General features: G+C 45.2%; 1 protein-coding gene across 1 annotated transcript in view; it reads left to right on the forward strand.

Annotated features, from left to right (window-relative positions):
- Positions 1-1,372: 1,372 nt before the first annotated feature.
- LOC135909644 (uncharacterized) overlaps positions 1,373-23,619 on the forward strand; it is a 34,007-nt gene continuing 11,760 nt past the window's right edge. The window contains exon 1 of the mRNA XM_065441668.2: positions 1,373-1,594. Within this exon, the coding sequence (XP_065297740.2) occupies positions 1,440-1,594 (155 nt within the window). The 5' untranslated portion in view covers positions 1,373-1,439. The remainder of the gene's footprint in view (positions 1,595-23,619) is intronic.

Below are 23,619 nucleotides of genomic sequence, written 5' to 3' on the forward strand. Positions count from 1 at the left end.
GGGATCCCATATGGCGGACGCGTACTCTATTTTAGGGCGTATTAGTGTTGTGTATGCCAATTTGCGTAAGTATACGGGAGCATGTTTGAGGTTATGTTTAAGGAAACCAAGCGAACGGTTTGCGGAAGCGAGAATATGGTTAATGTGATTATTCCACGTCAAGTTAGGGGTTAAGTGTACGCCAAGATATTTGTAGCTGGAAACTTGATCAATAAGGCTGTTGTTTAAGATGTAAGATGTTGATGTTAATGTAGATAAAGAAAATATTTCATATTTTCTGCCACCTTTAATGTGACTTTTAATGAGGATTCTACAGCGATAGCTGATGAAGGACATTTCATCCCCAACTTCGCGGCGTTTGTCTCAGCTGGCAACGTCATGCCTGTAAGCTTTATCCTTTTTTCGTAGCAGAATGTGCTGCCAGAAAACTCTATTTCTCTCGAGATTCGACCCTGAATTATGCGAGCCATCGCACAGTTCGTCGTGCGGTCACCGCCGTCATTGGGTCAGCTCTTTTGGGTCTAAGCGCTATCATTGAAGTGACCTATATGATTTTTCTTCGCTTCTTTCTTTCACTCTGTATTCAACTAAAGCGCTAGCGCTTTAATAATATCCCATGCAAAGAAACAACGTTTTACTTCCCCATATATTCTCTTGAATGGGTGTTGGTTGGCTTTGCTTTAATAGGTTGCGAGCGTAGCAAATTTATTCCATGTGGTGTGCGGGGGCACGCTGTTAAAATCGCTTGTCTTCCTTTGAACGGGTGGACTTAATATATACCGGGTGAACAAAGTATCCCGTATCAGTACGTGCTGGCCTTGCCCTAGCAAAATGCCTCGCGGGTGCGGTGCTAATTATTATACTCGACTGACAACATGCGTCAGTCACTTGCATTAAAAGGGCCGCTCACGGATAGCAGCAACACTAAGGGAAGCCAATAGCTCACTTTCTCTCAGCGTTGGTGACCTTTGCTTAATGGTCCAAACAATTACCAAGGTGGTACCCGCCAAATGCGAATGGGTGTCGCCCAACCAGCGTCGTGCGCTCCCCACGCACCTTCGCTTCTGTTCTCTCTCTGTTCCCGCGCGCCGCACTTCCCGCGTAGAGCACCCTAAGGTCCAGTTACACGAAACGAGAAAGAAAGTCGTGTCTTTCCGCGTAGCCGGCCAACCGCGTTTTCCCAATGACCCACATGCGACATCGGTAGGCGCCGCACGAGTGTTGGTAACCAAGGGATACGCGTGTGCGCGCCCGCGGAGAGAGAGAAAGGGAGCGCGTACGGGCGCTTCGGGAGAGGGGACACGTGACAGGAAGGCGAGGGCGTTGTTTCAGCGGGAGCGCGGCGCGCGGCACGCTTCGTCGCCGGCGGCGTTGCGTGAGTGTCTGTCACAGCGCGGTCGCGCGCCGTCCCGTGACGACGACCGCTCTGCGACGACGCCATGTCGCGCGAAGTGGAGCTCGAACGGCCGGCCCGGGCCGAGCAGCCGCGGGAACGCGTGTTGCAGAAGCCGCAGCCAGCAGCGTCCAACGGCGAGGCGGAAGAGGTGGTGCTGGAGAAAGAGGAGCAGTGCGTCTGTCAGATCTGCACGTGCGGGTGAGTTGCCCATGACAACACTGCACGTGAGGCGGCAGTGCGTACTGCTACTATAGTGCGGCACATGCGACCTGCAGGTGCCGGCGCTCCGTATATACGAACCGCTGTCGGAGGGCGTCCCACACTTACCGCTGCGTTGAACCGCTGTTCTTACTCGCCTGCGTTTCGTCGCGTGTCGGAACCACGGGCCTGGGCTCGGTTTGTTTGTCACTGGCGGTCCGCCATTGCTAACAACGTGTTCTTTCTGCAGTGCATACGATCCGCTTTCCTCCTCCGTGAATTCAGACTGGAGTACGTAAGAAGGAATTGTTCGTAAGAACACGCGGCGCCAAGTCGCAAACACTTCGCGTCAACGAAAGATGTTGCGAATCCTAGCTGCTTCTTCCTAAGATGTATATTGTATTGGTGGTCTCGTTGGTGTATCATCTCATCCGCTATGGCAGTTGATCCACTCGCATTCTCATAAACGTCACTTTGCCGCGGGGACGTTTCGCGAATCCAGGCCTTGAATGAGTGTCGGCAAGTAGGAGAAGAGTGCATCCCTGGTCGATGGATAGCTATGATATGTGCCCTGACGTTACCCATAGATTGAAGCTGCAGCATCGCGGCATAGCGATTTTCTCTGTTGAGAGTGGCTACACTATTGAAAGCCGTTACCACCAGCCACCCGTTCATCGCAAGCGACTACAGGCAAACCGTCTTGTCTCAACTTTCACCTTTGACGTTCTTAGCCATGAATCGCTTCGAAGAGAGCCTAAACTTGTTTAATTCCCGCTGAACTCGTGAGAAAAAAATGAACAAATATTGCGCGTCGACGTACGAACGAGCATTTTGTTGTTAGTATATATAGATACCGCAGTGAAAGCGCGTCTTACCAGAAATCTGCAATGGAAGACGTTGTGTCTGTGCATGCGTGCGAGTGGCTTCAGTGTTCGACCGCGTCGCACCCGAGTTATTGCCGCTTGGCACGCCAGCAAATCGCGCGACACTATATAGACTACAAACACTCGTGTCGCCCGTGAATGATTCGTGTAGTGTGTAATGATGCTTCTTCCCACGTTACGCAGTTTGTCCGCTATGTCTTCGGCATTTATCTTGTAGAACTGACCCACTTCCCATTTCGCTTCGATTTCTGCGGCTGTGTTCTCTATACGCCCTCAATGGTATGGTGATCTGTGCAGTCCGGATGTTGTGAGTGTTGCCTATCATTTGGGTGTGCGCATTGCTTTGCCTAAATTTGCGTAATTTTTTTGCAGCGGAAGCTTGATATCAATGTCGCAGGCTCGAATGTCTGGAAATAAACAAACAATGAAGGTAGTATTCGATCAGCGAAGCAGTATAGAAGAAGGATTATTTATATGTCATGTTTATATACTTACCTCCAGTACCTTATACCTACCGTGCATTATACGCGAAATAAAAAACCCTTAATTTTGCGAAGTCAATCAATTTTCTTTTTTGCTTGAATAGTGGACGAACATCGCATTTCTTCCCCTTTCGTGAAACCTTTGATTCGACATCTATTACACGGCATAATCGGAAATAATTCTTAAATCACATTGGGCTAGCGTTTGCAATCTTTTTGTGCAAATATATAGGAGGAGCTCAATCAATAAGGTACACAAAGCTGCTTTTCTAAAAATACCGTGTCTTAAGCGAGTGGTGGGGTGGAGGAAAGGAAATATTTATATCCTTCTTCATTTTTTCTAATCACTGAGTATTTATAAAGTTCGCGGTAAAAGCTTTTCATTTCATTTGAAGATATAGGCTGCAATACCAAGCTTGCCAGAACATGTTTCAATATGCGTGTGCATATCGATGAAGGTCAATAGTAAATCTGTAAATGTTTTCATAAGTTCGAGGCGAAGCTTGACACGTACACAACTCTTCAAATAAATATATTTACGATCGCAGTTCCATGGTAACAACGAAAACATAAAAAGGTAGTGCAGAATGAGCAAGCGGCTCGAAAAATAGTCACCTATAGTCGGATACAACTTTAGAAAAAAGGGGGCGTTTACTCCTCCGAGGCGGATGCACACGAGCATCCACCAATGGGCGCGCACTCTGGACCGACGTCATGCGCCGGCCGGCCGGTGATTTCGCCTCTTCGGTCATCTGGGCGGGGCCTCCCCTTTTTTCTAAAGTTGTATCCGACTATAGGTCGGTATAATACAACGATTCTATTGCAATGCAATTCCTATTCGCGCTTCATATCAGTGGTCGAAGCGGCCCTCCACCCACATTTTCAACGAGATCGGCAGGTACTGAACGGAGGATTATACGAGAAGAATAAAATCGGGTGAGAGGAGTTCTTATACATTATACTGGCCCAACTTCCCACCTTTCCTGCAATTTTATATGCATTTTTTTTTCATTCTGCAAGATATACAAGTCACAGGATTCTGTCCTACGTCGTCTTGTTGCTCCATTTATCACAGTCTAATTTCTTTTTTTATACATATTATGATTACGCACTCGTATATGAGTGCATCAGTATATACTGTATGAAATTAGTTTATTTTCTTGGACGAACTACAGTGCTACAGCTTCGTGCTTGTGATTTCCTTATCCTGCGCTATTATTATTATTATTATTATTATTATTATTATTATTATTATTATTATTATTATTATTATTATTATTATTATTATTATTATACCACTTACCAGAGATACTCATCTGCCGTTTATTCTCGTGACACTGACCACTGCATCCGTGTATCAATGCAGAAGCCATAACGAAGCTCATTTTCTTACGTCTTGTGAACATTAATGTACTCTCGTGCTGAAGCATCCTTGCGATTTTTCTCTCTGTAGCTCTGGCTTTGATACGCTTACTACCTTTCCTGCACGCGTTGGAATAGTAGAGTACACGCCGCCACCAACAGACATCAACACGCCGTCACGTGATACGCTAAACGATATTTAGAAAAGAACAAGGCCGACTACAATTCACACAGTTAACACGAAATAAAATTTTCTGTAATTATAATTTTGTTCTCGCCGATAGCTAAAGTACTGCTTTTGAATAAGCGTTCGCATGGCTGGGAGAAGAAGAAGAAGAAGCGCTGGAATAAATGGCACGCGAACTTTTTATTTGATTTTATCAAAAATTTTCATTAGTGTTTTCTAGACTTGCGAACTTGTCTTGTAAGCCCATTCGACTCTTGGCCAGTCCCCAGTAGTGGGTAGGAGCCGTATGTATACAGACAAACCAACCAGCCAACCAACTCTCAATATACTCCTTCTTTATTATTTTTCTTTTCCGCGGAGTATTCGCTCAATAAGGAAACCGCGCTCCGATCGGTGACTGAGTGGCACACACCGATCTGCAGTGTCACGCCCTGCGTCACCTTCCAAGGTGCTAAAACGTAGCGACTCTCTACCTCGCTCCACATATCAGCGCGAACGAACGGGAGTGTTGTTTTCAGTGTCGCACATATCGCTCATATCGATCTCTCCCCCCTTCAAGGTTTGGCGAGCCGAGACTATTCGTTTCGCGAATCGGCCACGTCGATACGGAAGTAAAAAAAAAAGAATGAATATGTACTGGAAGGAAAGCTAGAATGTGGGAGAGAAAAATGACAGTGAGGGAGGTGAGCCGTGGACGTGACTCGCACAATGACTCGGGATCCGTCTGCGAAGGCCTCAAAAAAAGTCTGCGCCCCTCCCTGAAACAGACCTACGGACAAGGGAAGGGGGATTGGAGTGGTGGGGGCGCACTTCGCGAAAGCTGGCTTCGCTGCAAAAAGCAATAGCTTGCGGGAAAGCCCACGTCGGCGGCTGTTTGCGGAAGCGTTGAGATTTGGTTGAGTGGTTCCCTGAAGCTTCCTCCTTTCTGTGCCAGTGTGCAGAGGGGGTAAGCGGGCAAGTTTTCTTGTACTTCCCAGTCGACACGTTTTAAATATTCATAGACCGCTCTCTCTTTTTCGGGCTCGTTTTCTTAGCCATCCTCATGCACTTCGTTTATTTCATTATTTTCTTTTAATGTTATTTTCTAGCTGTAGCTGGGTTTTCAGAAAAATAGCCAGTGCACTTATTAGGATGAATTATTTGGCAGTGGCTGATAACTCGCTGGTACTTCCGGGTCGTTTGGATAGCTGGAGAGGCTTGGCCGCTTGCCGTTCGCCGGGGCACGACATTTAATGTTTCTCTGGAAAACTTAAGACGCTAGCTTCGAAACTATCGCAAAACGAGGGCTACGGGTGCCAACTTTGACCTAAATTCTTGATCTAGCAGCGGAGAAGCAGTGCTATGTGTTTGGACAGGCGTACTCGAAGCTATAGAGAGGCATAATTTGCTCGGTGGAAGGAAACGCTTTGCAATTTGTTATTTGTTACATCGAGGGGTTATTCGTTGGTGTGATAAATGATAAATGTCGGTTAATCTTCAAAATACCGTTTTCGTGAAAATTTCCCATTACCGTAACCCTCTTCATTTCACATATTCAGCTCATAACGTTTTTTTTTTTTGTTTTTCAGTTGGATGTGAAACGCCGCAAGTATTTTGGTCTTTGCATTTCACATCATCCTAGCTGGACGAAACACATAAACGTTGTAATTAGCTCATCTAACTATAAACTTTTCTATTTAGGACGAGCTTTCAAACTTTCTACTCCCTCTGTTCGCCTTATTGCGTTTAAGGCAATTGTTCAACCAACTTTAGATTACGCATCTATAATTTGATGCCCTTACACTCAAAAGCATCACAACCAAATTGAATATATATATATATATATATATATATATATATATATATATATATATATATATTCAATTTGGTTGTGATGCTTTTGAGTGTAAGGGCATCAAATTATAGATGCGTAATCTAAAGTTGGTTGAACAATTGCCTTAAACGCAATAAGGCGAACAGAGGGAGTAGAAAGTTTGAAAGCTCGTATATATATATATATATATATATATATATATATATATATATATATATATATATATATATATATATATATATATATATATATATATATATATATATATATATATATATATATATATATATATATATATATATATATATATAAACGAGAAGAAAGGGGGTTAACCGAGGGACCCGATATTTATTAGTCATATAATGAGAAGCCAACAAACACTGACACCAAGTACAACATAGGGGAAATTGCATGTGCTTAATAAATGAAATAAAGTAATGATAAATTAATGGAAATTAAAGTGGATGAAAAAACAACCTGCCGCAGGCGGGAACCGAACCGAAGGTTGTGGGTTCGGTTCCCGCCTGCGGCAGGTTGTTTTTTCATCCACTTTAATTTCCATTAATTTATCATTACTTTATTTCATTTATTAAGCACATGCAATTTCCCCTATGTTGTACTTGGTGTCAGTGTTTGTTGGCTTCTCATTATATGACTATATATATATATATATATATATATATATATATATATATATATATATATATATACAAAAGAGAGCGCTAAGATTTATGTATAACAGCTTCGGGCAAACTTCTATCACGTCTTTATTAGTAAAAGCCCACCTCCCAACGCTAAAGCAAAGAAATTGTGTTTGGAGACTGAAATTTTTGTTTCAGATAGTTAAAGGTTACTATAAGATAGACATCTCGCAGATATTTTTTTTTCTCTACATGATATGCCAGAAGGCAGGGATACGCTTTGACGATAACGACTTTTTCCACCCGGAATAATACTTCTAAGTATTCTTTTTTTTTTCCTACGACAATAACTGAATAAAATAAACTTACCGGAGTGAAGCTATTTTACAACCATCTTTAAACCTTTTTGCTGCATACCTGCAGCAGTGATTTGTCTCGCATGTCGGGCTAAGCTTATTATATGCTCTTGTGCTCGGTTCCAGTGAAGCATTGCGTTACAATGCCAAAATATATACTTCCTTTCTTGCAGTTTTTTGCCAATTTGCAAAACCCAGCATATGTAGCTCCGCTCTGCTAAAACCCCAGGTCGAGGTTGCAGTATATGTAAATAAATAAAATAAGATTTCATTTTCAAATAAAAGAATCAGCGTTGTCCGTCTTAGGCACACGTATTTCATTGCGAAAAGAATAACGCCTCTCTCTATGCACCATTCCCAGTGCATGTGCCAAAGTGTAATCCCTAGGCTCGCTTTTTGCCAGGGTAGTTGTTATACTTATAGTATTGTTGAAGGTGGTCTTGAGAGAAGAAAGGAACTGGACTGGTGAACACGTCTTGTTTGCTGCTTGTTTCTAGGCGCGTATGTGTGCTTTACGATCGTCTTACGCCAAACAAAAGATAACAGACGTGATATTTGGAATATTCTGACAGGCATAAGCTTTTCAGGACTCCAAATAAACATATAGAACTTCAGGGTTGCTGCCCTGAAAGGTTTTGACACGCGTGCGAGCGTGACCACAAGGCAGAACATGCAGCGGTAATAATAATTACGGGAAAAACGGGCATGGAGCCATTCTGCACGGGAAATAAGAGGTGGGGGGGGGGGGGGAAGAAAATCTACCAATCTTCTCACTGAACGTACATGTAGCTTTCATCTCCATCAAAGATACACGCCTCTTGTGTGAATGGACATGCGTCCAAAGCGTAAATCGAGCGAGGCCAAAAGACATTATTCGCTGACCGCTGGTGCACACTGCGCACTCCGCGACTCTCGCCCATTGATCGCAATACACATTTAACAGAGGTGCTCAGAGGGATATGCCCTATCACGGACACATTGTGTTCAGAGCAAACCTACATGTCACTGTTTTGTTTTTTGTCACCATTTCATTTACTCCACATCAATCCGCGTAACTGTATTTTCCTTGATTACTTCTTCTGATGTTACAGATTCGCCATTATGTCGATTTCAATGCATTTTGTATTGTTGATTGTTTCACTTTATTATTTTTTACGTTGCAGTGTTGACTTGCCCCTTCCATGGTAGACGGCTTCCTCTGTGCTGGCTTGTTTGCGCTCGCTATATCGTCGGAAAGTTTATAAGTTTTTTTTTTTTTTTAAGGGATCGGGAACGCGGTCACGTTGTGGTATGCAGCGCGCGCAAACGACAGGCTCCGATTAGCTTGAGCGTGCGTAGCTGATGTCAAGTTCGTGTCTCGTAACGTACGTGAGAATGCAATGGCGCGGTTCGCTGTAACCAACTGTACGTGTTCATCATCTCCACGCAGCCGAATGAGTCCACAGGAAACACGGTACCAACGCTGCACAAAGCGAGGTCCGCGGCGCTATCGTCGTTGTCGTCCTTCGCGCTAAACTTTAACCGCACAAACAAACAAACAACAACGACCTGACGGCAACTAGCACAGCTCACAGTTGTTCCGCTTAATCACGGACAACGCACCACGGCAACCACGACCGCTGCAACTGGAACGGCGCTCCGCGCGTGAAAAGCGGAACGGGCTCAGCAGCCCACACGCGGCGAATCCCTACGGGTGGCATTTGGGCGCATCTGCATCTCTGCCGCTGCTATATCAACCGGCAGTGTTTGACCTTGGCAGGGGCGGCAGCACGCAGCGCGCCCCGGGAACCGAGTACGAGCTCGAATACGTGACGCCGAGCTGAGGTAGGAAGAGGGCGCACCGCCGGTCGGCCCGTCCTAATCGTCGCATGATGTCCACCACCAACCAAGGACGTGCGTACATGCTCTTGCGCGGCCGCCTGCGTCGTCCCGAGAACTGCAACTGGAGCGTGTCCCAACACGGGAGGAACGCTCTCGTCCTGAAAATGCGCAGCGGACCCCGAGAGTCCGCGCCCCTGCGGCCAGTGGTCTGTGTAAAAGGGAGAGCAGCGAGTTTCCCTTCTTTCCTTCGATCTGTGAATCCCTGATGTTGTACACGCGCTGCCGACGGTAGCTAGAGAATGTGAAATTAGTTCTCGCTGAGGGACTGGGAGTGTTACGTGACCCACCAGTGACGCAGTCAGTGGGTGCTTCGCCGATAACGTTCTTCGATTCGGTGCGCGTCCTCCGTGCCTCTGTACCGCTTGGGCGCCTATCCTGCATGAATATAGCGATCGCGCTGGAACGCCTGTATTTAGCAACGTCACTCGAACGCGTGTGGCCTGCGCATGCATTATTATCTTACATCTCGTCTCACTGCCTTCGCGAACCAACAGACGCTCCGATCTCGGGCTGACGCAAAATGCTTCCTTTCTCCTGTTTCGGCGAAGGGAGTGACTGCACCTGACGTGGCTTGGCTCGCACGCAGAACTTGGCCCGTACTAACTAAAACTGTCACGTGAGCGTCGTCCGCAGTGACTTGGTACGCTCTTACGTAGGATATATATGGTTGTAAGGGCAGCTTCGACTCTTCTGAAGCCACGCTACATTATCTAATTTTACCATTGTGACCAATGTCGACATTTCCTAAGAGCGTACAGTTGGGAGCGTGAAACATGCATAAATTCACAAAGCCCTACGTATTTTTTGATACGCTGAGCTTGGAGCCTCAATATTATGCTTGAAGTGCGGGAAACTTAGCGCAAAGCACGTAGCAGCATTTTTGATACACTAGGTTCAAGATTCAGGTGTGAGTTGTTCACAGAATCAATCGCTAAATAATTCATTACTATACTAACTAACATTAGCACAGAAGACAGTTATTTGTTTCATTTCTTTTTTAATGACCAGAAATAAAGATAAAGAGTTGTCTGTTGTTTTTCGTCTTCTTTATTTTTCTAATGACTAATGGTGTTTGGTTTTGATGGGATAAGTGAAGAAAGCGTATGGTGGGTGTCCAGCAGAACAGACTTACGCGGTGAAACTGTCCGTTTGATCAAGTGAACTGTTCTGAAATACGCAAGGGGGGGTTGGGGGGGGTATATTTATGAATGGGAAATCTGGCGTCCACCTGACCGCGCTCCTAAGGAACTACACACGGTTTCCTCGGAAAGAGAGGTTCGCAGTTGAAGAAAAGAACTGGCAGACTTAAGCGATTCCTTCCGATCTGAATTAATTTATGTAGAGCAGCAGGCTATAGCATCGGACACTGCCGTCTAATCAAGGACAATCCATTTGCGACGCACACACCAAATCCACGCCTTATACCGACGGCTCTCTTTCTGGGCAGCAAAAGCAAATCACGAGCCGGCAACAGGTCACAGACGACATTTTTTTCAAAATCACGTTTTACTTGTATGGCCTCCGAAATGCATGCGCAGACGCCGTCGCTCTCAAAGTCTGCACGCTTGGCACACGAGATTGCGCAGAAGTTGCCACGCTCCAGAGCTGCGGGACAGCGCAATGCATCCGGCTCCCTATATACATTGTCCGCAGTAGTGTGAGTTCAATTCTTCGGAGACGGTCGTGGGCAAGGTCGCGTTTCTCTTCTCATGTGGCGAGGCTGTAGCTCAGAATGTGACCTGAAGACGACGTTATGATAACGCCGACAAGTTGATGACGACGGCGTCACGGAAATGACGAGCGGACACAGCAACGCCAATTTTCATTGTAAAGTAAACGCTGTTGGGGTTTGCGAATATCGAAACTTTTGAATAACGAATCGAATGTACGCTCTATTCGGTTTCGTCTTCCAATCAAATAGTAACTATTCGTAAGCATGAATATTTTTCGAATAATTATAGAATATTTCAAATCGCCAACTGCGCGCGGTCAAGCACGAAATTGGAGCAGATGTGCGACATATTTAAGCCTGGCGGCTTTGGCAGACATAAAAGATGACAAGTTGCATAGTGGAGCACGCTACTTCACTCGAGGAGGCAGATGATTCCGAGTAAATCGCCATCATGCGCACTCTCCAGTGAGCCCTGAGTATGCGAATAAACTGTTTATTTGTTCCCAATGCCACATTTGTGGTTTTAATGAACAGCACTTCACAACGTGCAATCTAATAACAGAAACTTACTAACGTCGTAAATATACTAATACGTGAAGACCGTTTTATATTAACGGTGAAAATGGCTGCTAATTATTCGAAAAAGTATTCGATTCGATTCGCTTCGCTTCTGGCACTATTCGATTCGCACTCTATTGGGTCTCAAAAATCATTATTCACACACACCTAGTCAATAGGTTAACCGGAATGGTATCCGATCGGCTACGCTACACTACGGAAGGGGAAATAAAATAAGGGAAAAAATCACAAAGAACAGAAACAAGCCCAGCTATGCCCCCTCTTTTCCGCGTTTGTTCACGAGAAGCCACATTGCACACTCAAATAAACGTTCATACAGAGTCACACCAGCCGACTGTATAAAACAATGCTCTTTTTAACGGTCTTAAGAGACACAGCAAGAGAGAAATGCATGCCTTTATTGAACTCCTAGCAGTTATACGGCGTCTACGCTTGACTGGAGTCCTTCGCGGATTGATGATTGGGGTGTGCGTTCATAGGGGTAAGGACTACGCTTTCAGATGACATCTTGAAGGTCTGGCTTAGTCGATAAAGAAGTGTCTTCGAAGGCCTCGTCTGGCGGCCACCTTGGGTTAAAAGACTGAAAGAGCAATAACATCTTTAAAACGTCGTCCCCAAAATTTGCGAACATGGCAGATCGAGTGGCGCATTCAAAGTGTTTGGACTAGCACAACGGCAGCGAAGACAACGTTAACAATGGATGGATAAACCTTCCTTGTAAAGTTTTTTTTCTTTTGGGGTCGCTGTTCCGCTACCTTGAGTGCCTACGGAATCGCGTGAATTTCTGTACATATTGGGTGACGAATTCGTGCTTTCAGTCAAACAGTTCTTCAGTTACACGCACGCCCTGAAAAAGTCTGAACAAGAGTCACAAAAAGCTGTCGCAGGGCGCTTCACAATCAGTTTACAAAGCCACTCCACTTGTCAAAAATGAAGAGTGTCGAGGTCGCCGAAAAGCAAGTCCTTTTTCTTTGTTTGTTTGTTTGTTTGTTTGTTTGTTTGTTTTGTGACAACCAGGGAAATACCGATGGCCGATGTGCTACATAGTATGCGACCGCGAAATGCGATCTCATGGTATGCTTTGAGCGTTAACCCGAGTCAGTCTAACATTTTTGGTAAGTTTCCAGAATATTTGTGCAGTTCACGCACTGTGCATATATTTCCGGCTAGCGTTGCCTATCGATAGACAGTGGTTTATACTATGCGTCAAGGTAGTTTCGCCTGACCAAGCCTTTCGCTGCCTATACTTAGACGTGTTGCAGTGCTTGCAGTGCTACAAGCAGCCCCGATGTAATAAGAGCAGATGGGCTGGCAAGTTCGCGTTGGACAGTCTACTTACGAAATGTAGAGATCACCTCCTTTCACATGTCGGGATGAATCTTTGAAGGTGCAAGAATTCAGGGCCTCCTGCTCCACAATATTTTCATTATATCGTGGGGCGCTGTGACAACACTTACAGGAACTTATCTGCAGTGCACGTTCAACATTCGCAATGGGAAATCCTATTACCGACTTTCTGTTCCCATTGCTAGACATATAAGCTACTCTGCCATTCCTACAATATGCTATTTCATTTTAGCTTTTGGCCGGGACAAAATGTGCGAATCGAATACCTGCAAACTTAGCATAGTGTGCTGGAGAGAACTGTCTTTGTCGAAGAAGAGTGGTACATGTCGGCGTGCCATTCGGCCACGTTTAGTTGTTAAACTTCTGAATAAAAAAGAAAGATAGCTTTCTTTTCTTAATTCATAACTTGTAATATTTGTTTCATTATAGGGCCTATAATAGACTAAAAATTGGCTTTTATTGCAGGACTCGTATGCATAATAAAATTAAGGAAACATTTTGGTGAGCTGAGGAAAGTGAGATTCATAGTTTCCGTAGGAAATATTCCGCTAGCCGAGTATAGGAAAAGGTAGTGTTTCAGCCTACGGGTTGCAACGCGGCGGCAAGTTCTGTGGCAATAACGACTGGAACCTTCTTATAGTGACACGCCAGGAGTATTGCACATGACTCAAAGCTACGATAGGAGCAACGCCTTTTCTCCAGTGATGAGCGTGCTCTTTCTATTCCAGTTCTCGTTCGCATCCGTATAGAGCAAGTTTCCTGCATTAAAAAGGTTCTATTGTTAACACTTCCATTCATGTCGGCGACGAACGCCAATGTTCCAGCAACGGTTGAGCTAGCGCGCGGAAACCGCGTTACTCAACAACGGAAGCGCGTGTTCAATTGCGCCAGGTGAGGTCCGGCGTCTTCACAAGTCGTTGCAGGCGGAAACATCTTCGCGTAATAAGTACTCATCGCCGCGTCACTGTTATACCTACTTTGTCTTTTTTCCTCCCTTCTTCTCGCGCGGGAGCGTGAACGGGCACAAGCTTCTACGGCCGGTTTTCCCCGCACTCCCACTGCACTAGCTTGCGTGCTTCAATCCACTTTCGCCCGGCTCAATCGATCCGTTTAGCTGGAGGCGAGCGCTCTGCGTCGCCGGGAGCTTAATTTGGCAGCTCCGTGTCGTCACAGATTGATATAACCTTACGCCGAAAGGGTGAGGAAGGTACGCCCCTGCTCTTCGAAAACACGTGAGGGCGAGTACGCCTACCCCCAAGCCGGCTACAACCCTCGCCTTGCGTGCAGCAAAGCAGCTTAGCGTATGTCACATAGGTTCTATATGGCCTCCGCAGTGGCAGCAGTGTAGCGAAAGCACCGTGTATACAGGTACACCGCTACATGGCGTGACGAGCAGCCGCGTGTACCGTACCCTCTCACCCAACCGCGGTAAATGGCAACCGTTACGCAAGGACGACCCGTGCGCGCGAGGCAATTATAAACAAAGCGACGACGCGCGGCTTGCCGCAGAGCGAGAGCGGGCCGTCGTCGCGCGTATAGCGCAGGGAGCACAGCGCGTGGCGGCATCCTTTGTTGAGTCAAGGACTGTTTAAAAAAAAAAAGAAGAAATGGAGGTCTTCTTCAATGGCAAGGTCGCCCCGCATATTCCGCCGCCCCCGCCCGCCCACTTCCCGATCTGTCCGCAACAGCCGCGGTCCCGCATTGTCCAGTCAAGTTTCCACATCCGGGAAATTCCAACAGCTCTCCCACTACCGCGTTCTCCGTATCGAGGCTCCTGCGCGCGCTGACACAACGGTAGCAGGAGGGCACAACTCGCGTTTCTTTTTTATTTATTGTTTCGTTCTGCCTCGTGTTGTTACGCTCGGATGAGCTGCGACAATTTCTTTCTGTCTTTCTCTCTCTTCTTTCTCTTTCCTGTCGCCGCCGCATCGTTCTCTCTCATAAGCCTATGCCCGTCGCTGGCACATGCTCGCGTTCTTTACGAGAGAACCAGCGAGCATAATGGATAGCTGTGCTTTCTCTTCGCGCCTTGTACATACGGCTCGCCACGCACTCCTGTCAGATGTCGCTGTAAGAGAGCCACCTTCCGAGCGACGGTGGTAACAGTGAATCAAAGAAACTGTTACGATTGGTATACCCTGTTGAGGCCTCGTGTGGTTGATACATCTACATCGTTCACAAGCTGTAAATTATCATACATCATTTTTAATAGCGCGAGAAACATACACCACACAGAAAGCTCGATACACACACAAGCACCTCTATCAACTCCGTGCTTACTCGTACCGTGCTCTCTCGCGAGTTACCGGAGAAACGCAAGGACCTTCAATGCGAAGCATTCTTGTCGAGTGTAGCCCAGTTTTTTTCTGCCACATGTCTAACAAAGAATGTGGACCGATCCCGAAGATAGTGCTGTCTTAAAAGTTGGCAGACTGTAGTTGACGTCTATGCAATGTGAAGCATTCATGATTTGTACGTAGAGAACGGTTGTATGAATAATAAACTGTCGTGTAGCGAACTGTTATTCACATATTCTATGTTTTACTGTTTATGTTTATAATAAGCAAGACATAATGTTTCTGATGGCAAGACATAAGATTAAAAGCAAACTAAAACCAAGTGGCACATAAGCCCAGCTTGCCATGTGGCACATCATTTTAGGCTGCACTATCACAGGGATCGGCCCACGAGAACGATGAGACACTTAGTCAGGCATTCGTGCCTTTTGTCATTCTCTGTATTTTTTTTCTGTCAAAATAAACATTCATTCATTCACAATGAGGTGTGGGATTACAGAATAATAATGTAAGAACGTTTACCATGTGGCTCAGGATGACAGCTAGGTGATCGGTTATGGCTCTAAAGAAAAAATCAGTCGGGCGAGTGATTGCGGCGATGTGTTCCATTCTGTAGCTGCGCTGGGAAATAAAGAAGCAGAAAATGTGGCAGTGTGGGCACGTGGTCTGCAACCACGTGTTTCTCACGGTGCGGTGAGAAATGCGAGCACGTGCCGCTATGTACCCTGTGTGGTAAAAAGGGCGGTAAGAACTTGGGAAACAGAGTTAAGAATACGGCGGCGAAGGGCAGGGATTGATAAGTATGATTCAGCTTTGAGGGTGGTTACACTAAGCTCATATGGACGACAAGAACGAATGAACCTAACGGCATGATCCTGAACAGATTCGAGGGTGTTTGTCCGATACAGGTGATGTGGATTCAGTATAGTGGACGCATATCCTAGCTTAAGTCTAATTAGTATAACATATAACATATAATATATTAATCTTATATATTACCGTTAGAAAACTTTCTATTTTACTTATAAATTTAAACTCTACAGCATATAATCTCAGCATGACCGTTCGTCCCATAACAGTTACATTGCTCCACGCTTCACATTACATAAACGTCAACTACAGTTGAGTCTGCCAAAGTTTTTCACCCGTTGTGTTTGTTCCCGCCCATCCGGCATTTGACAACACCTCCTGCACAGAAGAAAGAAGGGGGGGGGGGGATGTAGGGAGAGACTGGGCACATTTTTTGGTGGTTATCTGGCTACCCCTAGGGGGTTGTTGGGGTTGTGTAGGTAGGGGGGGGGGAGGGGTATAAACCACCGCCACTGTTTCTAGCCTTTTCTTGTGGACAGATCCCGAAGATATAACAATATAAGAAATGTGGCAAAACTGATGACGATGACTGATGATAATGCACCATACATATTTATTCTGAGAGCCGCGTTAGTGATTACTATTGCTCGTGTTGGCGATGATGATAAGGATGACAAATACATGATGACAAACAGTTTCACCTGAGCTGTATACTCATGTATCACATTTGTCCGCTTTAGATGCTCGAACGGACGCAGTTTACAAAACGGCGATATCTATTTTTAGTGCAGAAGTACGGATTCTTTAACTTCATGCTTCAATTTTTTTAACTTGACAATTTGTAGAAACTAGCAAAAAGAAAAAAGAAAAGAGAATCCGAGCCTTAAATGAAAATTGTGCCACCTTTCTCTTCAGATTCTGATTCAGTTTTATTGTTTCATTAGTGGCGCATATAAATGCAGAATATGTTACACGGACAAAGATCCTACGGTTAGAAACTACAGTGGGACCTGTTGGACCCACCGATCGGACGCACCGATCGGGCCCACCTTGCTGTCCAAATGGAACCACAACAGGATCCAGCTACATGTGTCTCATTGAAAAACTCTGTAGATCCAATGCACATGTTCGAATCTATTTGAAGCGAAGCTCCCGTGAACAGGTTAATGAAATGCTCTAAATTTGACCGTCTGCATATTTTTTTTTGTGTGTGCGCAGTAAATGTGCCGGTCGCTTCTTGGTCGATGCCCCGCTGTGGCTGTGTGCCGTAGTATCGAACTCATAATCATCATCAACGCGCAGCGATCATCTCAAAGCGCTAGATGGCATTGGCAGGAGAGAAGAATACGTTTGATGCAACAAACGTATTCGAATGACAGCACTCATAATTGCATGCAATAACGAAAAAAAAAAAGAGAGTGATTGCGCCCCAAAGTTTAAAGCATGGGGTTGCTGAGCTGCGGGGCTGAGGTTCGAGCACCGACGCCGGGCGCGTTTCAGTATCTTTCTTTTTTTTTCTTTTTTGCAATGGTGAGGAGGAATCTACTCGGCGAGGTCCCGACCGGCGACCGACCACTCCGACTCGGGCGGAAACCATGGAATGTTGCGCGACGGAAGCTTCGCTTTAAATGTTAGACGGTGATTCAACCCCTATAGCAGTCGTCTATCGAACGTTGTCGCTCCAGTGCTGCTCCCACGAATTACGCGCTTATACACTCCGTTCTCACCCATTGAATTCAACTAGAGGTTGAATCTCCCTCTAGCTTTTTGTTTTAGAAAATGTTTATTCCAGCAAAAGATGATACTAACAGTGTGAGTCGCGATGACGCACCATACCACCAAGACGATAATGTATAATACAGGGGGTCTCAACTATCATGCAGCAAGATTTATAAATATGCAAATGCCATGTAGCTGGACAGAACCAAGGTATAATGTTTGCCGTCGCTTGGAGATACTCAGATTATTAATTTTTTGCATTCCACCTAATTACACAATTAGACTTGTTTAATTAAATAATTAATCAGCTTCTGAAATATTATAGTTAGATTAAAAGTGTCCATGAGAAAATTGTAGAGCAACGTGAAAAACTCCCGATACAGCTTTCTATTGCTCAATACGTGCTCCATAAAAAAATGTTTTTGCGAGCGTGAAAGAAGCCCGCGAATACACGCAAAGTGCCTCGAACGGCCACTCGCGCGCCGAGTGCTTATTATAAAGTGCTTATATATATATAAATGGCTGAGTGCTAATTACGGCACGCTTTCGCAGAAATGTCCAGGTCTACATGATCTGATTAATATATCTGTACGTAGACCAACAGAAACACGCAGTTACACATAACCAAATTCGTCACATGGTATACATGATGTTGAATGTATGCGAAAAACATGTGTTAAGGTTATGTGCAATTTATGATTTGGGATGCGTAATTTGCATAATTTGCATAATTTTGTAGATATAACATCAGACACAGGTATACAAAGAATTTGCTGGCATGGCTACAGGCACCAGACTAGTCGAAAAAAAAAAATTGGAGGACGCTTAAGTTTCGCCTTTAAGAGCAGAACGCGATAGCATTCAAAGATACCTGACTGCTTTTCACACTTCCCGGCAACAGCAGCTTTCTTGCGGATGGATGAATGGATGCTATGAGTGTCCCCTTTGGAACGGTGCGGTGAGTGGCGCCACCAAGCTGTTATTTTATTGCCTAATGTCCTAGTTATGTTAAAAAAGAAAAAAAAGAACCCACGATGAATTCTCATAAGCAAAGTTTCTGAGCCTCTAGTGTGAACTTTCTTTTTTGTGCGCCTCCGTTGTTACGCTCACCTCCGCGGATGCGCAGAGGTGAGCGCCATCTGGATGGTGTTGTTGCAAGGAAGCTATAGCGGGTCACGCCGGTCTATATATGGTAGAAACGCTGGAAAAGGGGTTTGTGTTTGAGTTTCCGCGTAATATGTTCTCTCGTATATTCAAATTACAATCCGATGCTATAATATCTGTAAGTTCTGTTTATGTCGTACTTTATGATTTTTCTGACGCATTTTACTTTGAGGAATTCAATGAGTTCTGTAACGCCTCTTCGCCACGCGGAAGGCCTGCGTGGTTGTGGTTCGGAACGATTTTTCGCGAGGCGGGGCCCTTAGCGCTATCGCGTTAAAATAGCCTTATACGCGTCCATCAACCATTGGCAGTACCGCATGCCCAGTGATTTCTGCCGAAAGAACTCTTTTCCAACGAGGATAACTCCATTGAAGCATGTTATTATTTGTTCTCGACAGATGCCTTGACGTTTTGCATCAAGATATTGTTCAACATTCACCTACGTTTCACTGGTTGGAGGGAGAGATGAAACTGAACATCTTGTAAGCATTATAGCAGATCATATATCAGTACTGACCAAACGTAAAATTTTGGTCAAAAACAACCAGCTTTTATTTTTCAATTAGCCCAGCATTTTCATTAGCAGAGTAGAAACACTTTGACTGTGAGCGGACTTTCCCTGGCTGGGGCTGCTTCCTTTCGTCATTAATTTCGTCATTAATTTGTACAGCCTGCTGGAACTGTGCTATAGTGACCAGCTACATATAAACTCATCGAAAACAAAATTTGTTGTATTCACTTTCCGATAAAGGAACACTTCACTCCGTTCGTCACTTTCATTTACTTTTTTTTCTCTTTTTTTTGCGTTAATCCTATCCCTGCAAGTTCTTACTATAACTATCTTGACTGAAATTTTAAACTTATTGAACAAATTTCTAAAGTAAAACACATGATTACCTGTGGAATTAGGGGGTTTCTAAAAACACGAAAGATATAACCACTAACCATTACTATGCTTATACTTTTCATTCATTCATTCACACATTAACTACTGCGTTACTTATTTGGGAAACACGTAGCCCATTTAAACTCATTGCAAGTCGTACAGAAGCAAGGCTATTAGGATTATTTAAGGTTATATTTTATTGTTATAAGACAATAAAATAGTTGATGTCCAGAGTTGATAATAGTAGTATCGTGTGCATAAAGTACACATTTAGAACAAGAAAGGCAGTTAGGCAAATCATTGACATATATTAAAAATAAAAGCGGACCCAGTATGGAATCCTCAGGCACGCCAGTATTAGTGAACATGTTTTCAGAATAAACGCCTGAAACAGTTACTCCTGCATTCTGTCTTAAGTAATTTTGTAGTAAAGGACAGGTAATTCCTAATGATTCAAGCTTATCAAATAAGACATGATGATTCATTTTCAAACGCTTTCCTTAAGTCCACAAATACAGAAGCTACATAATTATCCTCATCGATAGCGAGGTTTAGTTGGTCGGCTAGCGCAACAAGAGCAAGCTGTGTCCCGTAACCCGGGCGAAAGCCATATTGGAACGGTGAGGGAATGTTCGATTTTGTAAAGTAATTAGCTAAGCTTTTTTCAATAAGCTTTCCAATTACTTTGCTAAAACATGGTAGCATACATATGGGGCGATAAGTGCAGATTAAAGAGCGGTCACCTTTCTTAGAAATTGGAGCGATCCTGCCTTGTTTAAGCTCCTGCGCGAAACTGCCCGAGGTGCTGTGTATTGAAGTGCTGTCTTCACCCCTGCTGGTAGGAAGCTGCGAGGGCTGTCACTCCAGCAATTTTGCAGCGAAGCTCTTAATATGACTTTCAATGCCGTTCTCGTTGCCTCGAAACATAGGCATCGATGGCTGTAAAGTAAAAGTTACTTCGCGTATATCTTATTCAAATAAAGGGCAAATAATATGCGCGTTTTTTTTTTTTAGCAAGTAATCCGTAATTGATTTTTTTTTCACTCGTCGCATTTTACCGGCTTCACGTTGGAAGTCAGCTACACGTTCGTATGGCTGCAGCCGTGAAAACCGAGCAACGCCTTTGCTTGAGCTCCGTTGGTTGCCAACGCAGCTGTAAGAGCTGGGCGTCGCATTTGTGAGAGCTCCAAAGCGGCTATACGTTGTTTGGCAACGAGGGTTAATATTACGACCGAAGTTGGCAACGAAGTACAGGGTAATTAAAGGTGTAAATAGACGACCAGACTTCACCAAGTGGGATGGAGGGAAACAAACAAACGAAAAAGACCATGGAGATTTACACTCATGGCAAGAAAAAAATCACAAAGTAAATTCTTTACGATAACACATAAGGAGGTATCTTGCTATTAGAGCTGACTGCGTGATGATAAAACAAACAAACACACACACACACACACACACACACACACACACACACACACACACACACACACACACACACACACACACACACACACACACACACACGCACACACACACGCACACACGCACGCACGCACGCACACAGGTGCAAATATCCGCAACGGGATGAGGCTTGTGTCTGCTGCAACAAATACTTGGAAACGTAATGGAATGCCAAGATATTCACCTAGCTAGGCCCCTACAAAACACCTACCTTCCAGAAGCACTGGAATTCAAAGCGGATGGAAGCATTGACTGATCAGCAGTCGAGATAAGCAAGATATGTTTGGGGTATCAATGGAAAAAAAGCAGCAAACAAATTGATATAACCAGATCTGTTACAGGCATAAGTAACTGTACGATGTAGGTATAAACTTTCTATTGAAGAGAGAAGACATCATTGAGAGATAGGCAAAATGCTTGACTGCTATGCATGTATATAATAGACAATTAGCTCAAGCATTCTAGGGTACTGTCACCACCCCGTTTCGAAGGGGATGCCAATAAATCATCACCACCACCACCACAATCATCATCATCATCATCATCATCATCATCATCACGTATTTAGTCTATCAGTCGCGCAGAACGGCATACGCCTGCGAATAATTACTCTCTCTCTCTCTCTCCTTTTCGTAATTATTTTCTTAAAGTCTGGTTTCAACCAAAGCGCAAGCGCTGACGAGCCAGCTGTTAGACCTGCTGCAATGGACACAACAGGATTCGCGTGGCCCGTCAGAATAGGCTTCAAAACATTTCCTCTTCTGATTAGTGGAGCAGCGCACCCGCTGGGAAGCACGAAGCGCCACGCTTGCCTTGAGTGACGCTGCCAGGTCATCGGGCTGTGCAGCTGCCCCGTCAAGTCCCTCCTCCTCCTCTTCCGCGCCCCGATATGCCAGCGCGCTCGGCGTAAGCGCGGACTCAATACTGGCTGGCCGCTTCATTGCGCACGGCTCGCGGGGCTGCCTCGGGTCGTGGCCGCCGGCGCAAACTCGAAATCTGGCCACGTAGTGTGCAGTGTCGTTGCCCTGATTAAAATCGTCGCGGCCACTTGGGGTCCAAGCTGAACGACCTGCAGTGTGTACCCCACCTCCCTCTCGCCCCTCGTCTCATCGTAGTCCCGTCTACTTCCTCCTTTCTCCCCCCCTCTCTCCTAATGTGCACCTATATTATTTCTTGCTAGATGTTTCTCCTTAGTTTTTTTTTTTTTGAAATTACACTGAGAGCCATGTTACTGGCTTTGTGAACACGTCCCCCAGCAGTTCCGTTCAGTCGACATAGGAAGTCATTATTGGACGCCCCAATTCAATTTGAGGTTCGCTGGCTAGTCTTTTGAACGCAGTTTTATTTGATCGTGGTTTTTACGCTGTCACCCTAGCGGCGCTCGCATGAAAACGAAGGAAGAAGGCTGTGGCTTCGAAGATACAAGCATAGCTGTTACGGACTCTCGACCCGCTTGGACTTGTCTGAATTTGAGGTCGTCGACGCGTCTGTGGTAACATGTTCAACCTTATGGGCCCGCAAAAGGATAACGATTGTTGGTGAGAAGCGTACATACCCGTGCCTTTTGCGCTTGAGTAGCAGTTTATCACTCCGGGATCATTACAGTGCGTACTCTAATAACAGGAGGTCCGCTTGTGTGATCCATATAAGCGAAACAACCAGCGTCAAAACTTATTCACGGGAGAAGTGGCTGCCCCTCCCGGAGGCAGTATATATTGTGATGGTTGAACTATCTAGAAGGCAGTATACGTCACACCCACACAAAGCGCAATTCGAGTAGTGTCACCTAAAGAACCACGTGGTGTAAAGAATTCGGCCAAGGCCATAATTGGCGTAGTTCGTCTGTCACACTGAGAAACTGAGTAGCGCTAAAGGGACAAAAGAAGGCATTAGAACGACCGCGCGGAGCTAATTTCCAACATCTAATGGTTTATTTTGATATGTTCATACATCTTTTATGGACCTCATTAGGCATGGATACTAGCGCATGACATCGCGTCAGCGATGTAACACGTGCTTTACTACGCAAGTGCACCAGTACCTTCACAGATAGGGCCGTTTTAATGCGTTAGTATTCTCGGGGTACTTCACGCACTTTCCAGAGGCCAGCTATCTATTTATCGAGGTTGGTATATAGCCGTTTTCCGGCATACCTGGGTCACTGGGTGGTCCGTGGTGGAACGTGTAGCGCATCGGGCTGCTTTTCTAAGGGAACAGGCTTCGAGAGCAGCCGTCGGACCAACTTGAGTCGCTGAGTATGTGGCACTGTGTACATATGTGCCACACGTCGACGAACACATTTCACGCCGACATGGGTCCCTGTAGATGCGGGACTGAGTAGATACGCCGCTGTGCGAGGAATCTATCTGACACCGACTTGGAGCGCTGGCTGTGTGCTGCTCGCCTGTGCACCAATTGAACCAATGAACCAATCTGATACCAATATGGGTATGTGCCAGTAGGTGTGTGCCGCTCTTCAAT

This window comes from Dermacentor albipictus, chromosome 1, assembly GCF_038994185.2.
Source record: "Dermacentor albipictus isolate Rhodes 1998 colony chromosome 1, USDA_Dalb.pri_finalv2, whole genome shotgun sequence".
Taxonomy (NCBI): Eukaryota; Metazoa; Arthropoda; class Arachnida; order Ixodida; family Ixodidae; genus Dermacentor; species Dermacentor albipictus.